A 27,792-nucleotide genomic window follows, 5' to 3' on the forward strand; every position below is an offset into this window, starting at 1 on the left:
TCCCAAGGGAGTTTCCCAGACTACTTACATGGGGAAACCCTTCATTGGTACATCAATAAATATTTTATTTATAAGAATAGATCTCATAATTCAACACAGAAACCATCCTGGGAAAACTATAGTCCTATATGATGAGCTAGCTGGCCCTAGATCTGGATATGATGGAGAAGGCGAATGCACAAGAATCATCAAGCTTGCTGTTCATCTAGTGACCCTCCTTCACCTGAGGATGAGGAGCAAAAGGATTGTCCCACCTCTCAGAATGCATTTACCGGAATCTAACAAACCAGTCCCAGCCAAAAACATGGCCTCTCATCGCTTTGTTCTCTGTGCAGCCTGTAATAATATATCTTATTTTTATAGCACTTTTCTAGACCTGACTGTGCATTGCCTGCATAGAGCGAGTAATGTGTGCGAGACAGTCAAACATTTGATGCATTATCAAAACAGCGTTTATTGTGTAGCCCTCTTTATTATCTTTAAGCGGCTTCTGACCTGTTAAATTTGAAATTAAGGTGATTAACTAATCTTAAACAGTAATGTTTAAATAAGTCATATTTAAAAACAGGTCTCAACATGAATAAATGACATCTTTACTGTTGCAGCAGCGGTTTACGGCTGCTCTGTGGCTGCTGGAATGCTCACAGCTCTCGGTGGTTCCCACCAGATTCCCGGTGGGACCGTTTGGGAGGCTCCCGATCCCGACACCCAACTCTTCACTCGGTGACCGTACAAACCAATAGACTTGTTTTGCCGCTGCAGTTTCAGTTGAACAATTTATTTGACTTTCTGTACAGATCTTCCTATTAAAATTCTTTATACAGTATGTACACGTTCAAATAAATCCGTATATTACAGCATCTGCAGTGGCAAAAGAAGAGTAATGGCTGCGAAAGAAAACAGAATCGGCTCAAGCGGCCGGTTAACTCTCGATTTGAATTCACTCGATTGGGAAATGATGCCTGTTCTGTGCAACAAGAGTCACTTTCATACCGAGGAGAGTTGAGTTAAACAAACATCAAAGAGCAGGCGAAGTAGTTGTTGTTGACAGATAAACGACCAAACACCGTCTCTTATCACACTGACCAGACCGCAGGATTTAAAACGGAGAAACACCCGCAGCGCTCTTATTGCGGTCGTCGTTCTTCGGGAGGAAACGCGGTGAAAACAACCAAACAAAGAGCCGCACCATCGGCTTCCGATGCAGAGACAGCCCAGAAAAACGGTAAAGATGACGGCGCCTCCTCTTAGCCTGAGTCCAGCTCAACACAGTTAGAAACCTGAGCCTGTGGAGGGGAGACGCAGCCGCGAGGAAGAGAGCCCAAAGCGTCCATCGAGCAGCTCAGAGTTCCTGATGGTCCAGAACAATAAATCTTAGTCAGAAGGCGTGGATCCGTTGTTTGGAGGGGGCGACGAAGACTCCGTCTCTAACTTGCGAAGGCGGCGGCGCCTCAGCTCGGCGGCGTTGGGTTCTCCTTCGTCCACCGCTCCTTGCCTGTCTGCGTCCGAGGCGGCGGAGGTAGAGTCGGCCAGCTGAGAGGAGACCGCCGCTCCATCCACCCGCCCGGCTAGAAACGGAAGAGCGTGAGTCTCCGCCGGGGCTCAACGCTCGAATCATCGCCGTTGTCTCGGTCAGTTTACTCACAGCTGTCAGAGCTCTCCTCCTCCCGGCTGTGACTGTCCGTGCTGCCGCCGGCTGCAGGAGGTGAAGGAGGTGAAGGAGGTGGGCTCGTCCCGCCGGCTCCTCCGGCGCTGCCCTCGGCCCGAGGAGGACTGCGGAGACGCGGCAGCAGAGCGGCGATGAAGCGTCACTCAAAATTACGTTTCAGAGACAAATCCAATCGCTTTAACTACTCAGTTTAGTTCCGAGTTGAAAAAACAATTAAAACAACAACCTGAACACGTTGAATACTTCCAATAAAGGCGGAGGGATACCTGAGAGTGGCGACGGTGCTGAGGTAGTGGTGGATGTTGAGCATGGCGGCGTCCAGCAGGGTGTGGATGTTCTGGAGGCATTGGAGTCTGGCCTCGAGGCCCCGCCGGCCTTCAGCCTCCAGCTCCCTCAGCTCCTCCTCTGACAGTCTGGACAGCGAAGGAGGTGGAGGAGGCATCGATGACACTGAAGGAGAGGAGAGGAGAGGAGAGAGAGAGAGAGAGAGAGAGAGAGAGGGCATCGTACAAACGGTCCCAGCTGAGCATCTACTTATTTAACCTGAGATCAAAGCGTCGATAGCCGGGATGACTTCCCGATTCGTACGAAACAGGAAGTCACTGAGAGGCTACGCGGATAGAGTGCCGTGTGTTTTCTTCCACGTGATGAAACTTTGATAGGAATTTGAGTCAGCGAAAGTTACACAGAAATAATGATCCTGTATTCTTGTGGAGGCCCAGCGGTGCGGTTCTGGTGGCCGTTGCTCTCTCTTCCCTTTCATTTTTGTATTTCTACTCATGTTCCACTGACTTGAATTTCTGCCAACATTAATTCCCTTCACTGAAATGTCCCGTCACACCTTCAGATCAGACTGCATCGCCCACTCGGATCATAAAAGCAGCATTTCAACCCTCATCCACTGGAATAGTCCCCCCTGGTTTTAGACACGCCACTGTCTTCACCCTTTTTTAGGGACGCTTTATCTAGATTTTTCTGTATTAAATAATTTTAGACCCGTTGCTGCCGTTTTTGTCAAAGATTTTTAGAGAAGACTGTTTCAAGGAGGATCTCTGGTTTCCAACGTTAGCAGCGACAGCAGCCAGTATTGCCTTTTAACTCCCATGTCCCATCTGTTAAATGTCCTTTTAAAATCATGCTGGACAATAAAGGTGAGCGGACGTTTGCTATCGGCGCTGGAAGCTCGGTATTCGCCTTTAAATGTCTTCTTAAAACCTTTATCATCCGGCTTTTTGTAACCGACGGCATTTAGTTCCAGTGAATTAGGGTCCTTTGTAATTTTGTTACATTGTTCTATATAACAAAGCCATTTTTATTCATATCATCTCTTATGAAAGGAGCTTCAAAACATCAGTCAATGCTTACTGAAGGGAGGAGGGGGGGGCATGGGGAGCCATGGTGCAGCAGGGAAAGGAGGAGGGGGGAAGGAGAGGGGGAAGCCGGGGATGGTGGACCCTGGAGGTCCAGCAGCAGCGTCTGCAGTCTGGCCGGATCCTGTTAAAACAAACACGCAGCAGTTTGAGCCGCTGCAGCAAACACTTCTATATGCTCTGGGTCGTTTATTGAGCGGAGGGGTGTGGATCATTGACTTACCAGCTGCCTGTGTAGCTTCTGTGCTGCTTTGTGGCGCATCAGGAGCTGCAGAAGGAGGAGGAGGAGGAGGAGGCATTGCAGGAAAGGGACCCCAGAAGGGGAAGATACCAGGAGGAAAGCCAGGCAACATGGCTGGAGCCCCTGGAGAGGAGACAAAAAGAGAGACCCTGACAGGAAGGGATCCAAACACGCATTTAACATTCAGAGATTTGCAAACTGATCAACACGACCAGCAAGACGATCAGCGAGTCCATTTCATTACGCGCCACGCGCAACCGAACCGGAACGTTTCGAGTAGTTTCTCTGAAGTTAAAGCCACCGCTGGCAAAAAGAGGAATTATTCTACAAAGTAAATCCAAGGACATTATAGTGGATAACATTTAACAGATAATGGCTTCAAACACACCAATACAAACAGTCCTGGGCAGGACAGACATGCATATAGATCAATACTGGGCGCGGGACAGGCAAAGGTAACCAGGTCAGCTAACGTCGCGTCAATTTGACGTACGGCCCGTTTCACTGCGATAAACCTGATTGAATCGAAATCGGCCACGAACCACCTCAAGAGCGTTTTTGAACCAGTCCTGACCGAGTTGGACATTTCCTCAAAGCGTCCTGGCGTCTCCAGATGTTTGGAACGAACTGAAATCCAAGACAGACCTTTGAAGGTCTTGCTCATGAAATAGCAGCGATATTCAAACGACTGTGAATGCGTTGTTTGTGTGCCGGCAGAGTGCCGCTACTCAAACATCGCTATTAATAATAATAGCAAACTTTTTTTTTTTTTATAGATCCCTTACGTACCTGGACCGGTATTATGTTCTGGTGCAAGAACGCGTTAAAAAAGGACGGGTTGCGATCCGTACCATTCGCAGGGGGCCCCGCGGGGGCGTTGGCTGGGGCAGCAGGGGCAGGGGGCGGGGGCTGGGCTTGGGCTGGAGTCTGATTGTTGTTAGAAGCCCGGAGGACGTCCATGCGACACGTAGGACACGTCTGTTGTCTTTGGAACCAAGAACGCAGGCAGCTGAGGAGAGGAGAAGGCGGCCCAGCTTTATTTACACGAGCAGAGCAGACAAAGCGTAACCGCTAAACACAAGGACGCACCGACACCTCGTGTTTCAAGGTCATTTAATCTGCCCATTACCTGGAGTGGAAAATGTGATTACATGGCAGTTTCTTGGCTCCGGTGACCATTTCCTCACGACAAATGATACAGACATTATCAGAGGCCTGCAGGTCTTCAGGAGTAGCATCAGGGTATCTAAGTAAAAAAAACAAGAGGAGGAAAGAAAGGAATGAGGAGTCAGCGGCTCGTCCTGTGTGTCCGAAAGCTGAAGAACAATTTGATTGTCTTCCAGACAGCGTACTATGTGAGTATATTAATGGTTACTGTGCACTACTGTGTCTGTCCCGCTCTAAAATAAGAGTCTGGATTCATCCACACGTCAGTTTAAATCCAACCAAACCAAGAAACACGTCAGTTACGACCGACTCGCCAGGAAATAACAGTCATTTACAAACACGGCGACACGGAAGCATCACTCACAAAGTGTTCATGTTGCGGATGGCTCGCCGGGACATTATGGCGTCGGTAACGGCTTTCTTGAACTGCCTAAGAGGAAAAAGGAACAACACTTCAAACGTCCACTCCATGTATCTAAAGACTAGTTAGAGCAAGAAAGAAAGGACCGGCCGAAGTGACAACAACATTACGGTCATGTTCACACCGTGTTTAAAGGGACTTAATACTGACTGGTTTTTTTGCCTGTTGTCTTGACTGCTCACATTTTTTTTTTTTTTGCATGCGACCCATTTCGGAGTGAGCAGATCCAGGGCATAACCATTATTCATAATTCATTTACAACAAGCAAGTGTTGTCGGTTAGTCATTCTTAAAGTTCACCAAATGGTCCCGCAGATGTTACATTCTCGCCCTATTTGCTAAGGTAACAGCAGCTTGTTGCTGGAACATCAGTTTTTAGGCATCAAGAAGACAAAAACAGGATTTAATTGTCGCATTTCCTCAATTCCCTCTTTACCTTTGCAGCCTCATGTCTTCCAGGTGTCATTGAGGTGATCTTTCGGTTTTGACTTGGTCTATAAAATCGCTGCGAGGCAACGTGAGCATAGCGTCGCACAGACACTCACCTCATAGCCAGATACATCGGACGGATGGCAAACAGGGGGAAGGTGTGGACCTTTATCATGATGGTCATGAAAGCAATGTACAGGAGCACCTTAATGAAACCTGGAATAAGAATGAATGTTGGAGCACTGCTGGCATTCCATCTTGAACACGAACCGGAATAAGCTCAACAAGCGACCTGTGAACAGCTCGGTGTTGAGCATATAGACGGCCTTGTTGTCCCAGGGATTCTCACTCTGCAAGTCAACAGTGTGCAGAAGGTATTTAATAAAGGTCGTCAGCACCATGGTCAGCAGGATGGCATACTGAGGGGGAAACAGAGGGGGGGGGCAGACATTTAGACGCTGCATTTACTTTATAAACCTGCACTGTGACACTGCACCAGGGATATCGGCTGTAGATTACACGATGGACCCCTAAAGTTATACAGAACTACGCTTCATTTTAAGTCTTCCTCTGAATATATCTGTGACCATTGCGAATAATTCTCATCAGAGCTTCAGGGAGAGATGAAGTAGTACATCAAAATGACACCAATCAAAAATGTCTCAAGTTCATTCATAAAACTTTACTATCACAGGAAAGCAAGACGAAGATTTAAAAGCTGTAGAAACGGCCAACGAGGGGTTAAAGAAGCATTTCAACACCTTCGCCTTGCTATCAAACCAACGGCTACATGACCAGAGGGAAAGGTAAAGAGGATCAATTCCATTATGTATCTATACTGTCATGTTACAGAGCTGGTTGAAGAGTTTTCTTTTAGCCCTTTCACTATTAAAACACAGAAATAAAATTCACAACGCCACAAACCTCAAATCCAAAAACCAGCTGGACTGAGGCCCCTCGGCTAATGATGCTATGACAGGCATGGTTGACAAACAGGAAGTCCAGGACGCCCAGCAGTCCAATGAGAGCTGCAGGAAGCGAAGACGCACACTGAATAACTTCAGCAATACCCGAATGTAAAAGAATCAGATACTGAAGACGACAGCTTTGTTCTAAAGAACACGTAAACTAATCTGAATAGATGATCAGCGATTGTCCAAGTACCTGAAGTAGCATTATTAAAAATCATTATCAGCAGTCAAATCCTTCAGACTGGATACAATCAAACTTCATGTTTGTCTCTAGACCAGAGGTTCTCAAATGGTGGGGCGCGCCCATGTCAGGGGGGGGGTGCCTGTGACCGGGGAGAAAATGCTTTTTTTGCCTTACGAGATTAAAGTGTAATTGCACATCCACTCCAGTAGTTGGCAGTGGCGCCCTGATTGTCAGAGTGCATGCAGGGAGTATTAGCAGAAGAGCGGATGTAAACAAACAATCTACGGTAGACGAGGGAAGAGCTGACTTCCTCATTTTGCTAAAAGCACAATTCTTTTTCCATTTTGGTTTTTTCCAAGTGTTTTATATTTTGTGTTCAATCAATTTTAATTTATTATTATTTATTGATGTTATTTAATTTGATTTATGATATAATTGTATAAATTGTAGTTTAGGGATTAAAATGTCAGGCAAATTGATGCAGACTAAAAAAATGGTAATAAAGTTATTCTTTGTTGTAAGTTGATCTATATTTCTTTCTTTTTCATATTTCTTTGTATGTTAATAAGGATACAAGAGTGTTTTGTTTTTTTTCGGGGGAGGGGACGCGAAATGTTTTTTCTTCCTAGGGGGGGCGTGACAGAAAATAATTGAGAAGCACTGCTCTAGACTGACAGGAGGAGTGGGTTTAGGAGCGATGCTTAAGAAATGGAGTTCTAGTCTGTCCACGTCAACCATGGAGGGGTTCAGCAGTGGAACGCCGTTAAGATGTGCTGCCTCTATCCAGTAATGATTTGCATACAGTTTCATTCTGACTCGTTTCGTAAGGAGAAGCAACCGACCACAAAGAACCGACCACAAAGAAAAAGACAGAAAAACAGAGCTGGCTGAAACAGGCGGACAGGAAGAATGACTTCCGACGTGGCAGGCAAGGTATACTTACATAATACTCTCAAGTGAAAAAGGCAAGATATGTTTGGGCTCCGTTCCATCTGAGAGAATTAAAGGCACACAAATACACATTATTTACATATTTACCTCATACGTGCACATTCACACAGGGGAACGCCCCAAAAGAGCTATAGGAGGTATCTGGGGAGAGGGACGTCTGGGCAAACTGTTGCCTCCGCGACCCGGTGGTAGAGGGAGGGAGGGATGGACGGACGGAAGAGCAGCCTGGTAAAATATTTGGCATGGAAAACGACGCCATAGATAAAGAGCAACTCCGATAAGCCTCCAATAATCTGCCCCAATGTTTGATTTCTAACTTTTAACAATAAACGGCACACGCGACAGGGAACGCATTTCTCTTTCATCACTCACAAAGTCCACCCTGTCTTCAGCCAGCCAGTGGAAGCACTTCAGGAAGAGCAGGAGGGTGAAGAGGGCGACGAAACGGGGGGAGAAGTCATCCCTGAACACAGTGAACGCCAGGCACGTCTCAGTCACCGCGTACCAGGAGCGCTCGATGAGATGCTGGTGGTCGAGAAACACGCGCGTGATCAGACGGCGTTTGAAAGAACAAATAATACTTTAAACTGATTGCATGTTATAAATAAGTCAAGAGAACTCTACCTCCATTTCTGCAGCCCTTAGCTGTCCGAAAAAGACTTTCCTCATGAACTTTCCCAGCAGGAACACCAACACGAAGGCCTGAATGTACAACACCTGGTACCAGAAACAGAAAACACATTTTACTCTCCGTCACAATGTCAGCGTTGTGATCTTTGAAGAGGTATCGTCAAATTTAAGATTTGAAACATTAACACTGAAGATCTGCTTTCACTTTGATAATGTTCTTACTGCCATGCTGGGGCTGCTCTTGGTCAGGTAGACCACGGTCGGGTAGAATTGGTGTTTGAGGATGTAAGCGTGTGTCACCACAGCACCGGTCAAGGCCAGACTGGTGGCAGTCACCAAGGCTGATCGCACCATGTTGGAGCCGCCTGCAGCCAGCGTGAAGAAGGAGCAGGAGCAAAAGGTGAGGGCGGTTCACCAGCAGACGGCCTGGCCTGCTGGATGGCGGAAATACGCATTTAAACTTGCATTTCTCAATTCAGAAGAATGTAATAAAGGGGAAATAAATGTAGTTTTCTTGGTGTACTTTAAAGAACAGTAATTTTATGAAAGCGTTTTCTTATTAAGACAATATATCAGCTTATATTGAAGGTAAAATCTGCTCAATCTGGTTTTATTTTCACCTGCATAGACGCGGATCACCCCCCCGTGTCTACGTTCCTCACATCGGAAGAAACACCATAAACACAAATTCAACACCAGTGTTTTCCTTCCTGGAATGAATTCAGCTCTTTCGGCTAATTTATCAAGCTAACATTAAATCCCTCGAATTAAGACTCGTAAATCCGTGATACCGTTATCAAAGCTTTCCACCATTAAAGATAATACTAGTTAAATACTCCTAAAGCTGAACGCGCGTTCTTTACTGCGGAGACAACCTAACTCTCTAAGATACATTTGTTATTTAAGTTTTATTATGTTGGCTAAAGTTGGCTAATGTTGGCTAATGTTAGCTAGCGTTAGCTTGCTAGCCTCCCGGTAACGTTGCAGCTGTCAGCACTCACCAATGAGATGTCTGCGGAAGACCAAGTCCTCGGTTAATTTAACGAACGTCTCCTTACGCGCTGAATATCTAGATGTTTAATTGGTTCTTCATTTCCACCGTCTCTCGGTATATTCTCTGAATTATTGATTATCCTCGCCCCTGTTCGTCCGGCTACGTGTTTATCTTTGGCTTGCTCTTCGGGAGCCACCTCACATCCGGCCTCCGCGGTAATCTGACGCACGAACAATTCCGGGCTTCGCCGGTTTGATCGCGCAGTTGTAGTCCGTCAGCAGTTGTAGTCCGTCAGTAGCGTGATGTAAAGAGATGCTACAACAGGAGATTTCTAAAAGATATTTAAAACAGACAGGCAGAAAATGAACAACAATTAATGTATGGATTGTACTTATATTTGTTATATATGACCCATATTTTATGATATTTACGGTAAATTAAACGTGGACCAATAGAAAGTTGTCATGATGGGGGGTTTTTTTTGAGTAGAAAACTGAAACAAAAAGGTATTAAACAAGATTCATGTAAATGTCTAAATAATAAATACAAAAGTTATGGGAATACTTTAATACTTATACTTTAATACTTTTTCAAAATAAAATATATGTTTCAACAATATTGCCAGAAATAAAGGTTTTACCAGATGAATGCTTATATTGCACTTTTCTATGAGAAACTCAAACTAGTAGCGCATTATTCATCCGCTCCACACTTGGAGGGGTACAGGAGCGAGGCTGCCGGTTTGCACCATCAGCCCTCCTGACCACCACCGACATTCACTCACTCACTCATTCACACAGGCAACGTGGGTGAAATGTCTTGCCTAAGGACACAACAACAGTGTACACTGTGCTGGAGAATCGAACCCCCAACCCCTCGATCATAGGCCGACCCGCCCAACCACCTGCGCTACCGTCGCCCAGCCACACACACGCATCAGAGCAGTGCCCAAACAAGTGCACAGCACACTCAAGATATCCATGACAGACAGTATGAACCAGATATTTATGAATAAGTCTGAAATAATTGAATTTGTTTCTGTCAGGCTTTCCTTTATATCACATAACCAGTAAATTGATCAAGATGTACAGTATACATGTAGTATTTATTTTTGTGGGAGTTTATATCAATATCACATCTGAAAAGTGCCTAAGGGAGCTGGCGTTGAGAAAACAGAAAGAAGTGGAGTGGGTTTCTGAGAAATCTTTTTCAGTCAATTAATATGAAATGTGCCATTTAAAGTACCAAAACCCAAAAACGTTAAGTCCATTTTTTACATAAATATTGAAGAGAACCTACTTCTTAAAATAATGTGTCTGCTTTTGTCAAATTAAATGGAATATTTTGCTCTCACAATATCTGAGTTTAATTAATTAATGTTTTATGTTTTTGTCAAATAGGACTAAAATTCACAAAGATTTTCCTCTGTTGAGTCTTAGCAATAAATATTTGCAAATGTGTTAGTTTCTTTTTGAATGGAAAGCTGCACAGGAAAGCTTTAGAGCGCCCCTGTGTGGTCATAAATTCACATTTACTTTACTGAAACATCACCAGAGTAAGTAGTAAAACGGCCATACTAAAATTAGTTTTTATTTTGTCATGTATTAATTATGTTTGTTATTAGCGTTTGCTAGAACTGTAGAAGTACATTAATTCACCGCCACTTAATTTAGTGAAATAATCTTGGATTAGCACCAAAATAAATTATATAAAGACGAAGGGGCGTGGTTATTGGTAGCAACGGAATGTTTGAAGACAAGTTTGACGTCAGGTGACGTCACCTCCGATTGACGTCACCTGACTTGAGGCGCGAGGGTCCTCTCCAGCCTCAGGAACTCGCAGCAGTCGGCTTCCCCGCGGTTCGACAGGTGACGTAGTGTTATAAAACAGTAATTAATTGGCTATTGTTAATTAAATACACAAAGATTTTCGTCGTAGAGAGAACGCAAAAGAGTAAATCGCTCTGGGAATAAAATAAAATAAATCGTAAGTTAATTTATTGTTGAGATATTTGCTATCACAGTTTAGCAACAGTTTGCTAGCGGCGGCTAGCCAAACAGGTAATTAAGTTGACGTGTCTGATTTTTTATGTTTTTTATTTTTATTGTTGTATTTCTCCATTCATCAGTATTACCTCATTGATAGAAATGGAAAAATCTGAGCCACAATTGTTATTTTATTAAATGGAACGATAGCTACAGTGTGTTTTCTGTGTGAGGGGAGGGGAATGCATCCACAAAGCTTCATGAGGAATATGGCATGTTGCTCACGCGTGTTCACACGTGTTTAATATTTGTTATTTTAGTTCCACTGCCAGCGGTTCTGACAAAAAAAAACAAAGAGACGATATGAAGCGCGTTTCAGGGAAGATGCCGGATGAGCTCGTCCAGATCTACCTCTGTGAGACGGATACCGTTACGCTGCTGGACGTACCAAACGCCTTCGTGTCGGAGGATGCAGACGATGCAGACGCTACGAGGTGAGTAGAATCCTCTGCCTGCCTGTAAGAAAAGAACCTTCTGAAATACTCCAATTGACGTTAGATGCAGCAAGGTGGTGACATTTCCCCCCTTGTTCTCGCAGAGAGACAGCCGATCGCCATGCTGAGACGAGCAAGAGCGGAATCCCTAAGAAATGTGCGTGGAATTCAACGCAGACATCCAGCGAAGCACCCAAAAACGGAGCGATCCAGAGTGACAGGATCGACGTTGTGGATGAAGGTTAGGCTGAAATGTCCATTTTCCATTCCGCCTGTGTCCTGCAGCAGCGGTGGATGTGCATTTATCAGAAGGCCGGTGGGTCTATGCCGCTCAGCCCCAAGATGGTCCCAACGGCGGTTTGTGAACGACTCTGTGAAGGGTTAATGTTCCTGTTCTGCCCCCCCCCCCTCTGTATGAATGTGTGTGGGTGAATGCAGGGTGTTATCATAAAACAGCCAATAGTACACTTTAAATATTACACCGTTACACTACGATGTGAAGTTCATCCACTCATTAAAACTGATCTACTCATCGCCATGCCGACGTGAAGTTTGCTGCAGCTCCATTGTAAATCAGCGTTTCATCTGGATGTCAACTAAAGGAAACGGGAACTTAAAATATAAGGAGCAACTGGAAATAAAGCTAGAAATGCTGCCGTACTGCTAGCACTGATTAGAAAGGACAGTGTTTACGCTTTCTGAACCGAAGTGCTCACTGAGTCTGAAGTAGAGACGAGGAGTCCCCGTCAATCTAGATTCTAATTCTAGAGCTGCAGCTAAATAAAAGACCCCGATAATGTCCTTTTCAAACGAAAACCTCAGAAAGTTGCATCAAACTCCATTAATGATGGCTGTAATTACTAGAACGTGTCCTCTCCCATGTGGCGTAGGCACTCTCGCTACTCCGTGGGACATCCACGACTCTTTCTGTGACCAAAAGGAAACGCTTGCTCGTCGGGAAGCTGACCGTTCGGAGAGTCCGGCGAAGACGAGCGAGCAGCAGACAGAGAGCAGCAGCAACACGCCCGACACAGGTAACAGTAGCTGGGAGATGAGGGGGGGGGGGCTTGTTGTTGGGCTGGACGGGTCTGAGCCTCAACGATAAAGCTTCTTTATTCGGTGCAGATTTCACTCGGGCACGTCACACGTTCTCGTTTTTGTATTTCTCCATTCAGCCTCACTGACGGAAATGGAAACATCTGAGCCGCAGCTGTTCATGAAGTCAGAGTCCTTCACCCGGAACGTAATAATAATGGAGAGGAGCATCATCCTGAACAACCTCCGACCCACAGCGGGAGGTAGACTCTCCTCACTGGGGGGGCTGGGGGGGGGGGGGTCCTGAGTGCAGCGTAGTAATGCTGATTGTGTAAGACCCCGGCAGGACGCCTGAGGAGAGCTCCTCGTCTCCCACTCTGGAGGGTCTGTGGGCTTTCAGCTCCAAGCTGACCAGAACATCCAGCGTTACCAGCGCGGCCTTGAACCGGCAGGACCCAGTAGGTACCAAAGAACAACCGGGACACATTCTGCACGCCCTGATCACTGAGTATTAACATTGTGATTATTGTTATCCTCGTAAAACATATTTAATGGATACAAACACAACTAAAGTAGTCGACCGGCATCAATGCGGCAGATTTATTCCGTTCTTAACAAATGTTTTATTTTTATTTGAGTCCTTGTAGCCTGGTTCTCTAAAATGGTTTGATCAATTTGACATTTGACAATTTGACTTTTCTGTATTAAGCGTATCTGGTACTTATTGTGGAGGTATTGGAGATTTAATGATAATAAAAATAAAGCTAGAGTTGCCATAATGGATGAACATTTTTAATGGTTACCAGTAATTGCTTAAAAGGTTGCATGGATGCGTCTTTTTATGGACAGATCAAATGTCCTAACGCGACGTCCTCTTTGTTCTCTGAGGACATCCTGGCAGTCGGATACGGTGACTTCAACCGTCCACCATTTCTGATCTGCTGCTGGTCCCTCAAAAACCAAATGGTACACTTATGCCTTTGATGTTCACGTCCTTTCAGCCTCCGGCTGGCCCCTTTCTCTTCTATAACGTCAGGCCATGGTAGATCAGTGTCGTTGCTGCACACGTGAGTGAACCTTTCGGGGGTGACGGCGGTTCTTCTCGTGTCCCCTGTGCAGCGGCCGAGGACGGTATTCCACTGTCATAGTTGTGTGACCTCCCTGGACTTCTGCGCCAACGTCCCCGGCCTGCTGGCCGCAGGGATGTACGATGGCTCCGTGGCCGTCTGGGACATCGGGAGGCAGGAAGAGGCGCGGTTCCCCAGCAGCAGGTGGGGGGGGGGGGGGGGGGGTGGACTATAATGCTCAGATCACAAAAGAGCTGCTACGAGAGAAACTTTCATTCACGTTTCTTTCATCTCTTTGAAGTAGGTGTCTGAAGACGCACCTGCGTCCGGTGTGGCAGGTCAAATGGACCACACAGAAGAGTTCCTCGCCAGCGGCTGAAAGCGAATGGGTGGAGCTTTTCGTTTCCGCCTCAGCGGACGGAACGATTGCTAAGTGGCACTTCAGCGGTGACGGTCTCCATTGCATAGGTGCTGTAATCTGGCTGTGGTTTCGGGGCTAACGTTTTTGCTCATATTTTTTCATCGTCATTACAAATTAAAAGCATTTCAAATTTTCTGAGGTAATTTAGCGCAAAAATACTCTCAGCTGAGCAAAACGACGGCGTTGTTGGTTAATTATTTTTTTAATGTCATTAAGGCACTTCGAAAGACTAAATCTAGTTTAAACATACATACTGTCAAACCTTTACTGTGAGAGTGCCGTTTTGTTGGTGACACTAATAGGTGTGAGTGTGAGTGTGTGTGTGTGTGTGTGTGTGTGTGTGGCCCTGCGATGAGCTGGCGGCTTGTCCAGGGTGTGCCCCGCCGCTCGCCTGTAGACTGCTGGGGTCGGCTCCAGCACGACCCGGTAACGGGACAAAGCGGTGGATGGATGCTGTCGTAGAAATCTTTTTACAGATTTACACTGCAGCAGAGCTCCAATGCAAACAGTCACAATATCTTTATCACTATTAAAAATATCACACCGTTTAGAGCTGCTGGATCTAAATGGGAGCCAACGGGAGACGGAGGATGCCGCAGGAGACGATGAGGAACAACATGCCCCGCCTGCAGTGACTCGGCTTTGTTGTGTCGACCTCCATCCAGCAGTAAGTCGAGGAACAAATGTAATGTTTCACCGTGCAGTCTGTCGGGATCCCTTTGTTTTCGCATTGATCTCAAAATGATCTTTTTAGGTTGTATATTCCTCTGCCCTGAAAGGACTCTCATCTCGGTGTCATCCTGCAGGATTCCAGCGTCTATCTGCTGGGGACGTGGGACGGCCTCGTCCACCGGGGCTCCCTCAACGCTCAGCATTTCATCCACACTTACCGGAAACACACTGTAAGCTTTTCTAAAAGAAAACGGATGGAAACGTGCAAAATACAGACGCAATAAATGACTGTGATCGGGCAGCTCAGCTTTTATTTGTCTCTTGTCCTCATCACGTGCACTTCCTGCTCTCAGAACACCGTGAACCACATCGAGTGGTCTCCGTTCTGTTCTGACGTGTTCCTGAGCTGCTCCTCCGACCAGACCGTCCGGCTGTGGAAGCAGGACCTCTCTACGCCCGTGATGAGCTTCACATCGACCCAGACGGCCGTGCGCGCCATCAGGTGGTTCCCAAAGTGTTCCACGATATTTGCAGCCATTAATGACCGACAGTTGGAGATCTGGGACCTGAAGTCAAGCGTGTGAGTCGGCTAAAAAAAAAAGCATTTATGTCCCGAGTACTATCTCTGATCTGACCTGAGAGCTAGACGCAGTCCTTCGTCTTCTATGCACGTCCCTGCAGTAAGGTCCCCGCCATAGTGCGTCCGGCTGCACTGGGTGTGAAGATGACGTCCTTGCTTTTTGTTGGAGGGACAGACTGCGTCTTAGTCGGGGACAGCGATGGGATAGTGACTGTCTACCGGCTCGAGAATCTCAACGTGGGGGAGCAACAGGTAAACTGAGGCTCACAAACGTAGCATATTATTCTATATTCTGTATGCTTTATTAACTCTTTGAGTGCCGCTCACGTCCGAAGATGTTTTTTTTGAGACCCAAACATTCACTTGCCAACCCTGACATTGAAATCTGCCTCTCTTCACTCCGGAACGAAAAATGGTAGGTGATGAAAGAAGAGACTTTAATCTTTTGTTTGAGGTTCGGCGCTTGCATAGTCACAGTAAAGAATAATCTGTGGGGCTTGAAAAATCGGAAGAAAAGCGCAAAAACTGGGGCATTCAGCATATAGCGGAGCTGAGAATGGCTGGCACTGAAAGAGTTAATGAATGTATTTCTTGTGCATTTTTTTTCCTTTGCATTGAGGATGACCGACGAGCACACAAGCTAATTTACGGCAGCGCACAGGATGCTAATAACAATTACTGTGAATGGGTGTGATATTCCAGAATCAGTTTTATGCTTTAGATCTGGTTGAAATATTCTAAAGCACGACATCGTCACTGAGACCCTGAAACGCAAAGCCCAGATTCGGATTCTCTTCCAACTTCTGGAATTCTTATTACGAGAAAACTGCAAGAAATCTGTTTCATAGCGCTGCGTGAACATTTAGCAAACCGCTCACAGGCTAAACTGCCACTCTCGTTTGATTGATTTTGCAGGTTGACCGTTTGGATGACATCATTAATGCACAAATTGCAGAGTAGCTTTCGCCTTCAAAGGCTGCACAGTGAATGTTCAAAAGCAATTTCCAAGACAACATGTTCTTCTAAAACTGTTTTTAGCTAGTTTTTCGTGGCTGACTCTCGTACTGTAACTGTGTATCGCATCTGTGACAAAACAACGCAACAGTTAAAAGTCTAAGTAAATGAATAAATAGAGAGAAGTCCTGGCGTGCGAGTTCAGCCCGAAGTGGCGAGGTTTGGAAAATAAGACGCATCAGTCCGGGACGTCTGGCTGCTGGCTGGAGGGACAGCGGTCCCAGGCAGGGACGGCCTAACCGCACCGGGTATGCAGGCGGGCTTCCCGGGTAGATGCATCACCAGCAGGTAAATTAGGGAGAAGCGGCACCCATTCAGCGCCAGCGTCCTCTCATGGTTGTAATTTTTCGAGTCTGTTTTTGTTCTTGAACGCTTTTCTTGAGTATTTGTGCACCACAGACATTTAAATTTGGTTTAAAAATGTAACGCTGATGTTCCTGTGAATCTGTTATGTATTGATGTCCATGTTTGTCACAATAAACATGAAAATAATTGTCATACTGTCTAATTACAGTTATTCTTTTGTTTTTATTACAGTTAAAACGGTAAAATAATGGGCATAACAACAAACTACTGTGCTAGCTTGTTTATTAGCACACAAAGTGTCACAAGGGTTCAAATGGAGCACAACAATCACACCCGTGTGCTACAGCAGGAATTGAAAACGCGGATTTATTTTCACTTCCACAAAATACAACGTAAATGATACCTCCTCCAATTACGTGTGCACAAATCAAAAATGTATGAACTCCGACTCAACAGTCTTGCTTTAATTGCTCCAGTGAATAAAACATGGTTAATAAAACATTTACACACCCGTAAATAAAACAATTGCAATTATCAGAAACTTTCATCCAGTTTAGAAGAATTTAAACCGGAGAAAACAACAAAAGCTCGTCAGGGTGAAAAATAGGCACAAAGTGCGTCTCTGATATGGAGACCATGTTGGGCCTGATGGACATCGTCCCCACCAGCCTGTCCCTCATCTTGGGCCTGATGGACATCGTCCTCACCAGCCTGTCCGTCATCTTGGGCCTGATGGACATCGTCCTCACCAGCCTGTCCCTCATCTTGGGCCTGATGGTCATCGTCCTCACCAGCCTGTCCCTCATCTTGGGCCTGATGGACATCCTCAGCCTGTCCACCTTCAGGGTCCTCGTCTTCCCATTGCTCGTTGTGTATTTCACAATAGTTGTGCAGAACGCAGCAGGCGGTGACGATGTGGCCGACCAGTGTAATGTGTGCATCGCACCTTTTGAGGAGACACCTCCACCTGCCCTTCAGCCGACCGAAGGCCCTCTCCACAGCCGTCCCTGCCTGACCGAGCCGATGATTGAACCGCGCCTCGGCCGGGGTTACGCCCCTCCCCTCCGGAAACGGCGTCAGCAGCCAAGGCAGGAGCGGGTAAGCTGCGTCGCCGAGGATAACCAGGGGCACATCCACACCGCCGAGCCGCTCTGTCCACTCCGGAAACAACGTGCCGCTCTGACCCCGGCGGTACAGAGCAGAGTTTGCAAAAACTCTGGCACCGTGGACTTTACCTGGCCAGCCCACACTGACGTCCCAAAATCTCAAGTTGTGGTCGACGACAGCCTGCAACAGGATCGAGTAGAATCCTTTCCCGTTGTAATAATCTGCAGGGTGCTCTGCCGGCGCCAGGATGCCGATGTGGGTCCCGGCTATCGCGCCCGCCACCTGTGGGAACCTCCATTCATCCCGGTGGCCCTGGACAATCGCCCGTAGCTCCACGCCAGATGGGGTCTTGATGTAGTGGCGTTTCATTTCTCGGTTTACGGCCGTCACCACCTCTTGAGTAATTTTACAAGCAGTGGACATCCCAACGCCGAACAAATGCGAGATGGATCTGTACTCCAGATTGGTTGCCAAACGCCACAGACATATCGCCACCCGCAGGTCTACCGGGACGGGGTGTCTGTATCTCGTACTCTGGCGTGACAGACTCGGCTGCAGGACGTTACAGAGGCGCCGAAAGGTCGCCCTTTTCATCCTGAAGTTGAGCTGCCAGTCTGTGTCGGTCCAGTTTTCAGTGATGTGCTGCCACCAACTACGGGGACGCGGATTGGCCCAGATGCTCCTGTCGAGGTAAAGCACATTAGATAAACACATATTGTACCAGAAGTAGAAGTGAAATGTTAATAAACCCTCCTGCCGTCCATGCGTCAAGGAAGGAAGGAAGAATGACACTGGAGGGAAACGCAAATCAATCAACTCGGAATTCCACTCGACATTAAAATAGGCTTATCTAATAAAGTGTTAAGAATGAGAAATGCTAATACATCAGAAGGTAGGCTCTCATTCAAATGAACCCAAAGACTAAAATACATTAAATGGATAATTTAAACAAATTAAACAAATTATTTTCTGTTGGTTTACTAAAATCATGTTTTCTGTGCCAAAATAAAATGTATATAATCTGTATTTGTAATAAAAGCTCGTTTCTGCATCTCTATTTACGTGAAAGTTACCGTCGACGGCATCACGTGACCGCTGGCTTTAGCAGATGCTAGCTAGCATAGCACAAATTAAGGGAATTTCCATACTAAATGGAATTCCACAACGCGATTACACGCCGACGCTGCACTAGGAAAGCGCCACATTTATTTACGTCTTGCTATGACTGATTTTAATGAACGTCTCATTAGTGACGTCACATTACACGGACAAACAGGGGTCTAAGATTGGCCGGGGCGAAGCCCCGCCTTCAGGGGGTGGACTAAAAAGATGACGGAACAGGAAGCGTTTACATAACTTTTAATGCGGCTACGTAACTTTTAATGAGGTTACGTAACTTTTAATGAGGTTACGTACCTTTTACAGAGGTTACGTACCTCGCCCGCCGTTTGTGGAGCAGCAACAACAACCCGTAGTCCGTAAACAGTCTCCTCAGTCTCCTCCTCCGGCGCCGCCTCTCTTTGAATCGTGACGCCATTAGAAGCGTCATTCCTCGCTGCATTAGCAGGCGGCCATGTTGCACCGCTTGCAGAGCCGTGCGCGTTTGAAACGAGTGAAATAACATCCCCAAAGCAGCCAGCTTCCAATGACGCTCCATGCTGCTGACCGGCGTTTCTACGGGGTCGAGGGGGGAGGGACTTCCGCTTCTACTCTGTCCAATCGACGAGCGCCCCTTTCAACCCACGTGACGCTGCTCAGAAAGTTCGGTTCCCTTGAGAAACCACGGTGTGAAAGCAGCAGAACTTTCAACCAATGATAAATGCAACACAATGTTGCGACTTTCCGCTCCCCAAAAGTACGTTTAATAAATATTAGATCTGAAGAAGTGCAGTTGATTCTCCTTTTGCTCTTTGTGAGTACGAACACAAAAAACATGGTTCACTGCCGAAACCCGGGATCGAACCAGGGACCTTTAGATCTTCAGTCTAACGCTCTCCCAACTGAGCTATTTCGGCACACCTTTGCTTCGTGGACTTGAGAAATCTCAGTCGACGAGAGAACTCCATCTTAGAGGAAGTGGAATAGTTGAATAAAGGAGATGACGTGTCCAAAAAGGTACATCTTATATTTGCATCAGCAAAGACTGTCACTTTGTCCTCCATATTAAGCTTTATGCTGTGTGTAAATTGCCCCCCCCCCCCATCAAAATTATGAATTACCGGTACCTTAAAAATACAACAGAAAAAGTACCAGACCTTGGTGTTGCTTCGGATGCTGCGAGTTGATCTGGAAAGGTGAAAAATTAAAAGAAATGCTACATAGAATGAAAGAACCCTCACAGCGTGACTACTGTCAACATCCGTCACGGCGAGGATACTAATGGGGGAATCCCACATCTGTTCACCTTCAAACAGTTGAAGGTGATCTAGTAATGTGTACATTGTAGAAACAGCTTTTTGTTGACGGCGCAAGCTTGTACCGAAGAGTATTTGGGAAACTTGGCTGACGGGCCAGCGTCTATCAGAAGCACTCGTTTCTTTAATGATTACATTTATATTTCCCGAATCCTTAAAGGACGTTTACATTCACCTCAGCATCAGGACCGCCGCCGTTTCCACGCGCAGATCTTCGGTGTATTGATGAGCAAAGTCCCCTCCGATCCCTTCAGAGTCCAGACCCAAATCCCGAAGGAAGGTGCCTCAGATTAGTTTAGCATACACGGTGGCGCAGTGGTAAGCGCTGTTGCCTCACAGCAAGGAGGTCACGGGCTTGAATCCAACTTGCATGTTCGCATGTTCTCCCCGTGTCTGCGTGGGTTCTCTCCGGTTTCCTCCCGCCCCCAAAAACATGCATATTAGGTGAATCGGTTATGCTAAGTTGTCCACAGCTGCGAGTGTGTGTGTGTGTGTGTGTGTGTGGCCGTGCGATAAACTAGCGGCTTGTCCAGGGTGTGTACTCTCGCCCGTTGAATGCCGGGACAGGCTCCAGCACAACCCGGTAACGGTCCAAAGCGGTTCAGGAAGATGAATGAATGATAGTTCAGTATTATTTGACACCAAAAGAACAACCAAAAACAGAATAATCAACGTTACCAAATAACCTGTTTATTTGAGCGATCTATTGACGTGATAATTCATTGCTACCAGCTCCAAATTGAAATATGACTCCACAATATTGTTAATACAGGAAAACGCAGTCACTCCTAACAGAACCGGAGCGTACAAAGAATCAGCAGTGATAACGTTCGTATTCTGGTTACATCATAAATCACTACTTCTATTGCAACAGATGTAACATTCACGATAGCGTTAGCTTATGGCGTGTTATAAACTCTTCAGTGATCGATCTCCCACGTCAGGTCCGGCGGACACGACCTTCTCCTAAAGGCAGTAGCTCATTTCATTTCTAGCAGGAGGAGACCGTAGGAAGAACGCTCCGTTATGTCTGAGCCGAATGGTAAACATGTCTTTGTAAATGTCTGACACGGAGACAGCAAGGTAACAAAAACGTTCAATAACATTCCAATTTGTTGGACATAAGGCAGAGTAACGCAACGGCTCCGCGTCGTTAAAAACTACACGTACAGAGAATAAAAACATGAAAAAAAGTTACAAAATCAATGCAAAAGTCAACATTGACAAATTCTAGCTCGATAATAGAGCCCTCGGTGGCACCTTTTACTGGGTGTAGTGTTACCGTTTCAATTATTGATTACAAACGCTGTTGGATTTCAACCTTTCTCCAAACGTAAGTGTAAACAGTCCAGCCATTAAGACCACCTTAAATTACAAAATGCTGAAAGGGAGTGACAAAAAAAAAAAAGCAACACGAAAGAAAACAAAAAAGTTGAAAGGATCTCTCCGAAGCTCCCCCACGATTAGGACACCGAGGAGATTGGGTTGAGGGGCGACCCCATTTGTGTCAACACCTTGTCCAGCCACTGGAGGGGTCCGTGCAGGTGAACCTCGATCCAGCAGGGGGTGCTGGTGACATCCTGTCTGTGGTACTCTGCTCCCCAGCCCTGCGGATGCAAGCCAAGCAACAATCAGTGTGGTTAAAACGAGTAGAAACAAAGCCCCCCCCGCCGCCGCCGCCCCCCCGCCCCCTCACCTTGACGAAGCTCATCCTGATGGTGCACATCTTGGTGAGCTCGTAAACCGCCTCAAAGCCGTGGTTCACCGATTGGGCCAGGAGCTGCGCGAACTCCTGGTTGTTGAAGATCTTCAGGCTGCAGCCGCTGGGGATCTTGCAGACGGTGGTGGGGTGGAAGCCGTGGTGGTAATTACAGTTCCGACTCTGGACGAAAATGCTGGTGTCGCTGAGGCACTCGGCGTAAACCTCCCCTCCCACGTAGTACAGGTGGACCCCTGTAAAAGCCAAAAGACAGCGGCTGGTCAGGACCTCCGGAGGGACCCGCCTCCGCCTCCTCCTCCTCCTCGCCGGCGCTACCTTTGCCGATGTGTCTGCGGGTGTTCTCGATGGTGGAGTTGCGGTTGACGTTGGACAGCAGTCCGAGGCAGAAGCGATTCTTGTTGTTCGACGGGTCGGTGAATCCGTCGACGAGCACGCTGGTCGACGAGGCGTGGTAGGCCTCGCCCACGCGGTTGTTGAGTTCGTAGTAGACGATGGAGCACCAGTGACTCGGCTCTTCATACTCCACCGGCTGCACATCTGGAACACGGAACAGCCAAGTGTCATTCATTTCAGTAACCTCACAAAGAAACCGGTCCAGATGTTTCACAGAAACCCTGTTGTGTAAAACCCAGTCAGGAAATGTGACCCGTAGCATGAGCGGTGTTAGCTCATGGTTTTTAGCACCTTGCTCAAGCGTCTCAATGCAACAAGCAAACATTTCTAACGCCACTGTGGCAGCTTCCCATTGGATCGGATGACGGGCGCCAAGAATTAAACAATGAGGGGACATACTTCTGGAACAAAATACTCGTTTCTGACCTCCGGGGTGTAAAGCTCCACGGGTGGAAATGCCGTCGTCACTTGCGCGTGAATTCAACAGCCAATAATGTCTTTGAGATCAAAGCTACTCGGAATTTCAAATTGTAGAAATTTGTGCTAAATTTTAAAACCTTTCTCCTCGGTGCGGACACACACACACACACACACACACACACACACACACACACAAATTAAAATACACAACGTATTGGCGTTGCGCGGACCGCGTGCCCCTCACCACCTCTGGCCATGCTGGGAGCCACCAGGCTGCTGCTGGTTTCCATGGACTGGCTCTCCTGGCCCAGCTGCTCATCAGGAGGCATGTAGGCTGGGGGGGGGGTGTCCGCTGAAACATTAAGGACAGTTAGCGGGGACGAGACCAGTTGTCACTGCTGGTAAGTAGTCTCTCACACACACACACACACACACACATCACAGGACGCGTACCCCAGAAATGGTGTCGCATTTCACAAACATGACACTCATGAAGCCACACGCTACACCATTCCCTACAGAGCGGCAACATGAGCTCCCCGAGCCGGCAGAGGAAAACACAATGCCGAGACGCTCCGAGACAGACAACGTCTACACAATCCTGATGCTCGTCTTATTGAGCAGAACTTTTCAGCACAAACAGTCGACTCTTAATTTGCATCCTTTGGCGTCTCCGGACCGCAGCAGGACGGAGCACCAAAATCTTTAAAATGCACAGAACAGCAAACTGGAACACAAATATCATCCAGTCACAGCAATCCCTTTGATGTCGTTTGATGTAGGACGACAGCGTAGACGACGCAGAAAGCAGCGTCTCGGTGAAGTTTTATTTCATTTGTGCTGCATCTGTTCTGTGTCAGGCCGGTGCCAGTGAGACACCGAGTCTGGGGCGCTCACCGGCCCGACGGCCTCCAGCAGACACCGTTCGGAAGCTCCTCCGCTCTCATCTGGTCGATTTATGGACACGTTTTATTAACGACATTTCCATTGCACAGCGATGAAGCACATCACGACTGGTGGCATATTGTAAGTACAAAACAGAACGTTGTTCCGTGTCGTTACTTTCTCTTTAACATCTGCTGTTGCTTGACCTTAAGCAACACCGCAAATACAACCGTCTGTCAGAATTACTAAAAGGTGGAACGAGGTAGCAGCACAGGGAGCCAACCAGCTCAGCTCCACCTCCCTTTCTTCGTCAGGGATCTCAAGGGAGAACATTTTAGGCAGCGATGGAAAGGGAGGGAGGGGGAAGAATTACTTTCTTGAAAATAAAAATCACTTTTCTGAGGTCTTTGAGTGCAGGAAGCTCAACTCTCCAGAAGTTGATTATTAATAACGGCCCGTCATCGGCTACATGACAGCGACAATCGACAGAAACACAATCGTTTGGGGCCGGGCCCCGGGTCGGGTCGGGTCCACGAGTAAACCTGGCATACCTGGAAGCTGGAATGGACTGGAGGGCCCGGAGCTGGCGGGGGAGCTTGGATAGGTACCGCTGCTGGCTGGAGAAGGAGGATACGGCGAGTTCGGCGAGATGGGAAAGGACCCGCCCCCGCCCCCGCCCCCTCCGCCGCTGCCGCCGCCCCCACTGTGCGGCTGCTGGAAGGACTCTGGGAAGGTGGCGTTCAGGGGCATGTGTGGCTCGTTGTGAGTGAGGTTGCGGAACTGTACCAGTAGGCTATGTTGTGGGTTGAACTCGCTGTGTCGCGGTACCAGGACAGGAGGAAGCACTGCATCATGGGACACAGACAGAGGACAGAACGGGCTGGACATTAATAAGGGACATTGTCAGGGCAAGAAAGGTAGAAGTATTTTAAAGATGGCCTTTTTTTTGGTGCTTAAAAGCTTTTCGTTGTTAATGTATCCTTCCCATTAATGCAGCCAATGCCGGAAAACGAAGCCCCGCTAGCGTTTCCCCTTGGGATGAGTCGTAGACGGAGAGGAGAGCGTGGACGCGCACAGTTTAGACAACGCTTCTATTCCAATGACCAGCCAGTGTGTAAATCACACACTCTACATAGGGGACTATTAGCATCCTAGCTGCTAGCTAGCAGCAGGTTTCGTACACTTGCAAACGTTGATGCAGTCAACAATTTCTTCCGTCAACATCCGACCTATAAAACATCACCGTCATGGATGAAAAGTATTCAATCACGAGCTTCTATCTTCAAATGTCTTATTTCACTGAAGACTGAAGTTTAAGAAAAAATTGTGTTAAATGTATATAACAAATGCTCACAGCTGAAGGGGGGGGGGGGGGGGGGGGGGTTCATATCAGAGCTCAACGCCAAACAATTCTGCTTTGCTCAAAAGTGTTTTCAGAGCCTGGTAAATTTATGACCATAAAGGTTTATCAAAATGTTTAACTTTGTCATAAGGAGAGCGTTCCTAGAGCCTTGCTCTTCATCTCCTGAATGACGATAGGCGTCAGACATGCAGCATCTCCTCACCGACACGCGATCCGTACTCTACATAAAGGAGAGAATAACAGAATAAAAATCTAGTGTCAGGAAGGCAGTCCCTCAAGATCATCCGTGAGCGTGCACGTGCTCCGAGTGTGCACGTGCATGCGATCCGAGTGCGCTGCAGTTTAACGCTGAGTGCTTTATGCATTTAGGGAGCTGCTCTCTGATGCCACACCCCCTCTGGAGAGCCCTCCGCATTATAATCCAATAAACGGCCGGAGGAGCTGCCGATATCGATCCTCTGTGCCACGGAGGGGAGGGTGGAACAGGCCAACGTGATGAGACTCCTGGCTCCACGCTGAACAAACCGGTCTCCTATTTGCTGCCGTTTTGCGTGTTTAAAGCGATAGAATTTATATTCAGTAATTACTTTCCTCGTCTACCTTTTCAGGGGAAATGAAAAAAGTTTGGAAAAGTAGCTACACCTGAGGATACGAGTCTGTAATTTGATTACAACAGTATTGAAGACAAACAAGTCGCCTGAAGGCGAGCACATCTCTGAGTACCTACCGGGGCTCTCCACCCGCTTGTAGTGATACGGGTTGATGCAGACCTCCTTCTGCTTGGAACCAAACGGGTACTCGCACACCTCCAGGGGCTTGAGCTCATGGTGGGACTGGAGGTCTGGCCAGCGCCACACTCTGCAGTAGATTACATGAGGCAGACCTTTCCTGTGGGAAACCTGCAGCCGGCCGTCCAGCGATCTCGGAATGGTGACACACTTGCTGGGCTGCCCGGGGCAGCTCAGAGCCTTTTCCAGATCTTCCATGGCACCTTTCTTCTTTTTCAGCTTTTTCACCAACGCATCCACTGCCTTTTCTGCCCATTTCTCCTCCTCGTCTCCCTGCTTCCAGCCAAGCAAACGCTTGACTGCAGGGCTGGTAAAGGAAAAGAGACTTGACATGGAGGTCATCCTTAATACGGAGGAGGACTTCGGCGGCGGTCCACGTCAACTCCAGCGGAACCGCGTAGAACCCAAAAGCCCCTCACTGACAACCCCTAAAACAGTCTGAATGAGACCACTTTAGAGTGAGAGCGCATGAGATGAGGGGTGGGGCAGGGGAGGGGAGGCTTTAGCTCGCCTGACCAAGGACAGGAAGCAGGGGAGGGAGGGAGGGAGGGAGTCAGCAAGCAGGACGCAGCTGCTGCTGCTCAGGAAAGGCCCTGCAGCAAGCTGTCCGGACTTGGGTCATCAGCACCGATGGAGGGAGACTTCAGGACTTCCACCGATGCAAGTTCACAAGCTCCGGAATAAGGACGCCCCTCCTGCCCAACGACAACTCCTAGCGTTTCACAGCCAGGCGCAATCGGCGTTCATCTCCACCAGCCGTCTGTAAAACAGGAGATTCATGCAGGGATCAGAAACACTCGTTTCTCTGGCTTTACGTAAACGGCGAAAGGTGAAAACTCACGAATGCCGGGGAGCATTAGCATTCATGAAGGAAATGCTGATGCTCCCGGGGAGCCCGATTGCCTTCTTTGTGTTCTGCTCCAACAGGCATAGAAGCATCTTACCGCTCTACTGGTCTCAGAACTGAAGAGGCCTCTTAGATGAGGTGAAACGTCTTCAATCAAAACTTGAAGCTTTGTCGCCATTCATGAACATTTCTCACTGCGTAGCGAATCGTGGGACACCAAGGAGGCTTTCCTATCCACTGCGGATGGTTTTTTGAGGGACTTCATCGCAGTTGGGAACGGACGCCATCTACCTACAGGCTGGACGTCGCACAGCTGAGCCGTGATGGACGAGGACAGAGATCAAACCGAACTGCTGCTGCTTCATGCCAGAAGCTTTGCGTGTGCCCCACACAGCGCTGACTCATAGATGGGTACAATTAGACATAACGGACAACTAAAGCACTTGGTATTTAAGTGAACACGTTTAAATACTGCAAAAAGAGTTTAGACGTTTTGGAGATGAGGCCAGAGAGGCCAGACTTTGATGGTTTGGACATGTCCAGAGGAGAGACGGGGACTATATTGGTAGAAGGATGCTGAGGATGGAACTGCCAGGGAACAGGGCTAGAGGACGACCCAGGAGAAGATACATGGACGTAGTGAACATTTGGATTCCAGCTGACATCAATGGCAGTGAATGAGTGAATACTTGCCTAACTAGGTTACCAAAATGTGATCATCAAGCTTGAGCGCGACGATTCTATGACTGTCGTCAACCCGAGAGAGTTCGGCTCTACGACCGCACCGGTCAGTTTACAACATGCCGGGAAGCGAGCGAATCAAGCGTGTGACCGTTTCTGCGGTTTCACCCACGATTTCTGCCAAAAGGAAACGGTCTTCTTTCTAATCCTCATTTAGAGCATCAAGACGCAGATTAATACACTTACGGTAGTTTAACATGGGCTGTGCACGACCTATCCCTCGGAACCAATTGTGGTCACTAGTTGCCGACCACCTGTATTTTGTGAAGCGAGTGACAAACTCAGTGTTAGCTCAAACACGGTTTTAAATGCAATTACAATGTCATTGTAGATAATACCTATAGAAAAATCTATATACAGATATAATATAAAATGTTTACCATACAGTAAGCCAGAAACCACATAATACTGACTCATCAACGTCCAAACGTATGTAGGATCAGTAACTCTTCGATGACCATCTACAAACGTCTCATCCCGATGATAGTGTTTTTCAGCCCATCTCATTGATATA

General features: G+C 47.3%; 3 protein-coding genes and 1 non-coding gene across 7 annotated transcripts; 1 reads left to right on the top strand and 3 right to left on the bottom strand.

Annotated features, from left to right (window-relative positions):
* Nucleotides 1–441: 441 nt before the first annotated feature.
* syvn1 (synovial apoptosis inhibitor 1, synoviolin) lies at nt 442–8,451 on the bottom strand. The gene is made up of 15 exons (XM_068740135.1): nt 8,255–8,451; nt 8,027–8,119; nt 7,775–7,927; nt 7,395–7,443; nt 6,221–6,324; nt 5,589–5,715; nt 5,413–5,512; nt 4,812–4,877; nt 4,410–4,526; nt 4,132–4,289; nt 3,263–3,403; nt 3,035–3,163; nt 1,936–2,119; nt 1,646–1,773; nt 442–1,568 (listed from the first exon to the last, which is right to left on the bottom strand). Exons 1-15 carry the CDS (start codon nt 8,384–8,386, stop codon nt 1,375–1,377), a joined length of 1,875 nt encoding a protein of 624 aa, XP_068596236.1. The 5' UTR covers nt 8,387–8,451; the 3' UTR covers nt 442–1,374.
* Nucleotides 8,452–11,395: 2,944 nt separating this feature from the next.
* On the top strand, nt 11,396–15,541 carry LOC137894649 (dynein axonemal intermediate chain 4-like). The gene is made up of 12 exons (XM_068740100.1): nt 11,396–11,505; nt 11,610–11,746; nt 11,791–11,862; nt 12,396–12,539; nt 12,681–12,803; nt 12,877–12,998; nt 13,429–13,506; nt 13,660–13,811; nt 13,912–14,080; nt 14,835–14,930; nt 15,054–15,280; nt 15,382–15,541. The coding sequence occupies exons 1-12, from the start codon at nt 11,396–11,398 to the stop codon at nt 15,539–15,541; spliced, it is 1,590 nt and encodes a 529-aa protein (XP_068596201.1).
* Nucleotides 15,542–19,649: 4,108 nt separating this feature from the next.
* Nucleotides 19,650–19,722, bottom strand: trnaf-gaa (transfer RNA phenylalanine (anticodon GAA)). Its single transcript has one exon. It is a non-coding gene; the product is annotated as a tRNA-Phe (tRNA).
* Nucleotides 19,723–20,789: 1,067 nt separating this feature from the next.
* smad5 (SMAD family member 5) lies at nt 20,790–26,109 on the bottom strand. 4 transcript variants are annotated; one of them, XM_068740826.1, is made up of 6 exons: nt 25,630–26,109; nt 24,091–24,384; nt 22,909–23,006; nt 22,157–22,418; nt 21,818–22,074; nt 20,790–21,728 (listed from the first exon to the last, which is right to left on the bottom strand). In XM_068740826.1, the coding sequence occupies exons 1-6, from the start codon at nt 26,030–26,032 to the stop codon at nt 21,585–21,587; spliced, it is 1,458 nt and encodes a 485-aa protein (XP_068596927.1). In that variant the 5' UTR covers nt 26,033–26,109; the 3' UTR covers nt 20,790–21,584. The 4 variants fall into 4 exon arrangements, with proteins under 4 accessions (XP_068596927.1, XP_068596929.1, XP_068596928.1 ...); XM_068740828.1 differs by having other exon boundaries at nt 22,157–22,378; nt 22,902–23,006; XM_068740827.1 differs by having other exon boundaries at nt 22,157–22,378; nt 22,899–23,006; nt 25,630–26,108.
* Between the last annotated feature and the right edge of the window lie 1,683 nt (nt 26,110–27,792).

The sequence above is a fragment of the Brachionichthys hirsutus genome, chromosome 6 (assembly GCF_040956055.1).
Source record: "Brachionichthys hirsutus isolate HB-005 chromosome 6, CSIRO-AGI_Bhir_v1, whole genome shotgun sequence".
Lineage (NCBI taxonomy): Eukaryota > Metazoa > Chordata > Actinopteri > Lophiiformes > Brachionichthyidae > Brachionichthys > Brachionichthys hirsutus.

Excerpts from the sequence above, each read along its gene's own strand:
- smad5 (XM_068740826.1), bottom strand. The coding sequence starts at position 26,032 with ATGACCTCCATGTCAAGTCTCTTTTCCTTTACCAGCCCTGCAGTCAAG. Across the intron at positions 24,385-25,629 it reads CAAGCGGGTGGAGAGCCCCG|TGCTTCCTCCTGTCCTGGTA; the intron begins GTAGGTACTCAG and ends CCCATGATGCAG. Across the intron at positions 23,007-24,090 it reads CAGTCCATTCCAGCTTCCAG|CGGACACCCCCCCCCCAGCC; the intron begins GTATGCCAGGTT and ends TTAATGTTTCAG.
- LOC137894649 (XM_068740100.1), top strand. The coding sequence starts at position 11,396 with ATGCCGGATGAGCTCGTCCAGATCTACCTCTGTGAGACGGATACCGTT. Across the intron at positions 12,999-13,428 it reads CCTTGAACCGGCAGGACCCA|GACATCCTGGCAGTCGGATA; the intron begins GTAGGTACCAAA and ends TTGTTCTCTGAG. Across the intron at positions 14,931-15,053 it reads ACACTTACCGGAAACACACT|AACACCGTGAACCACATCGA; the intron begins GTAAGCTTTTCT and ends TCCTGCTCTCAG.
- syvn1 (XM_068740135.1), bottom strand. The coding sequence starts at position 8,386 with ATGGTGCGATCAGCCTTGGTGACTGCCACCAGTCTGGCCTTGACCGGT. Across the intron at positions 7,928-8,026 it reads TAAGGGCTGCAGAAATGGAG|CATCTCATCGAGCGCTCCTG; the intron begins GTAGAGTTCTCT and ends CTCGACCACCAG. Across the intron at positions 1,774-1,935 it reads AGCACCGTCGCCACTCTCAG|TCCTCCTCGGGCCGAGGGCA; the intron begins GTATCCCTCCGC and ends GCGTCTCCGCAG.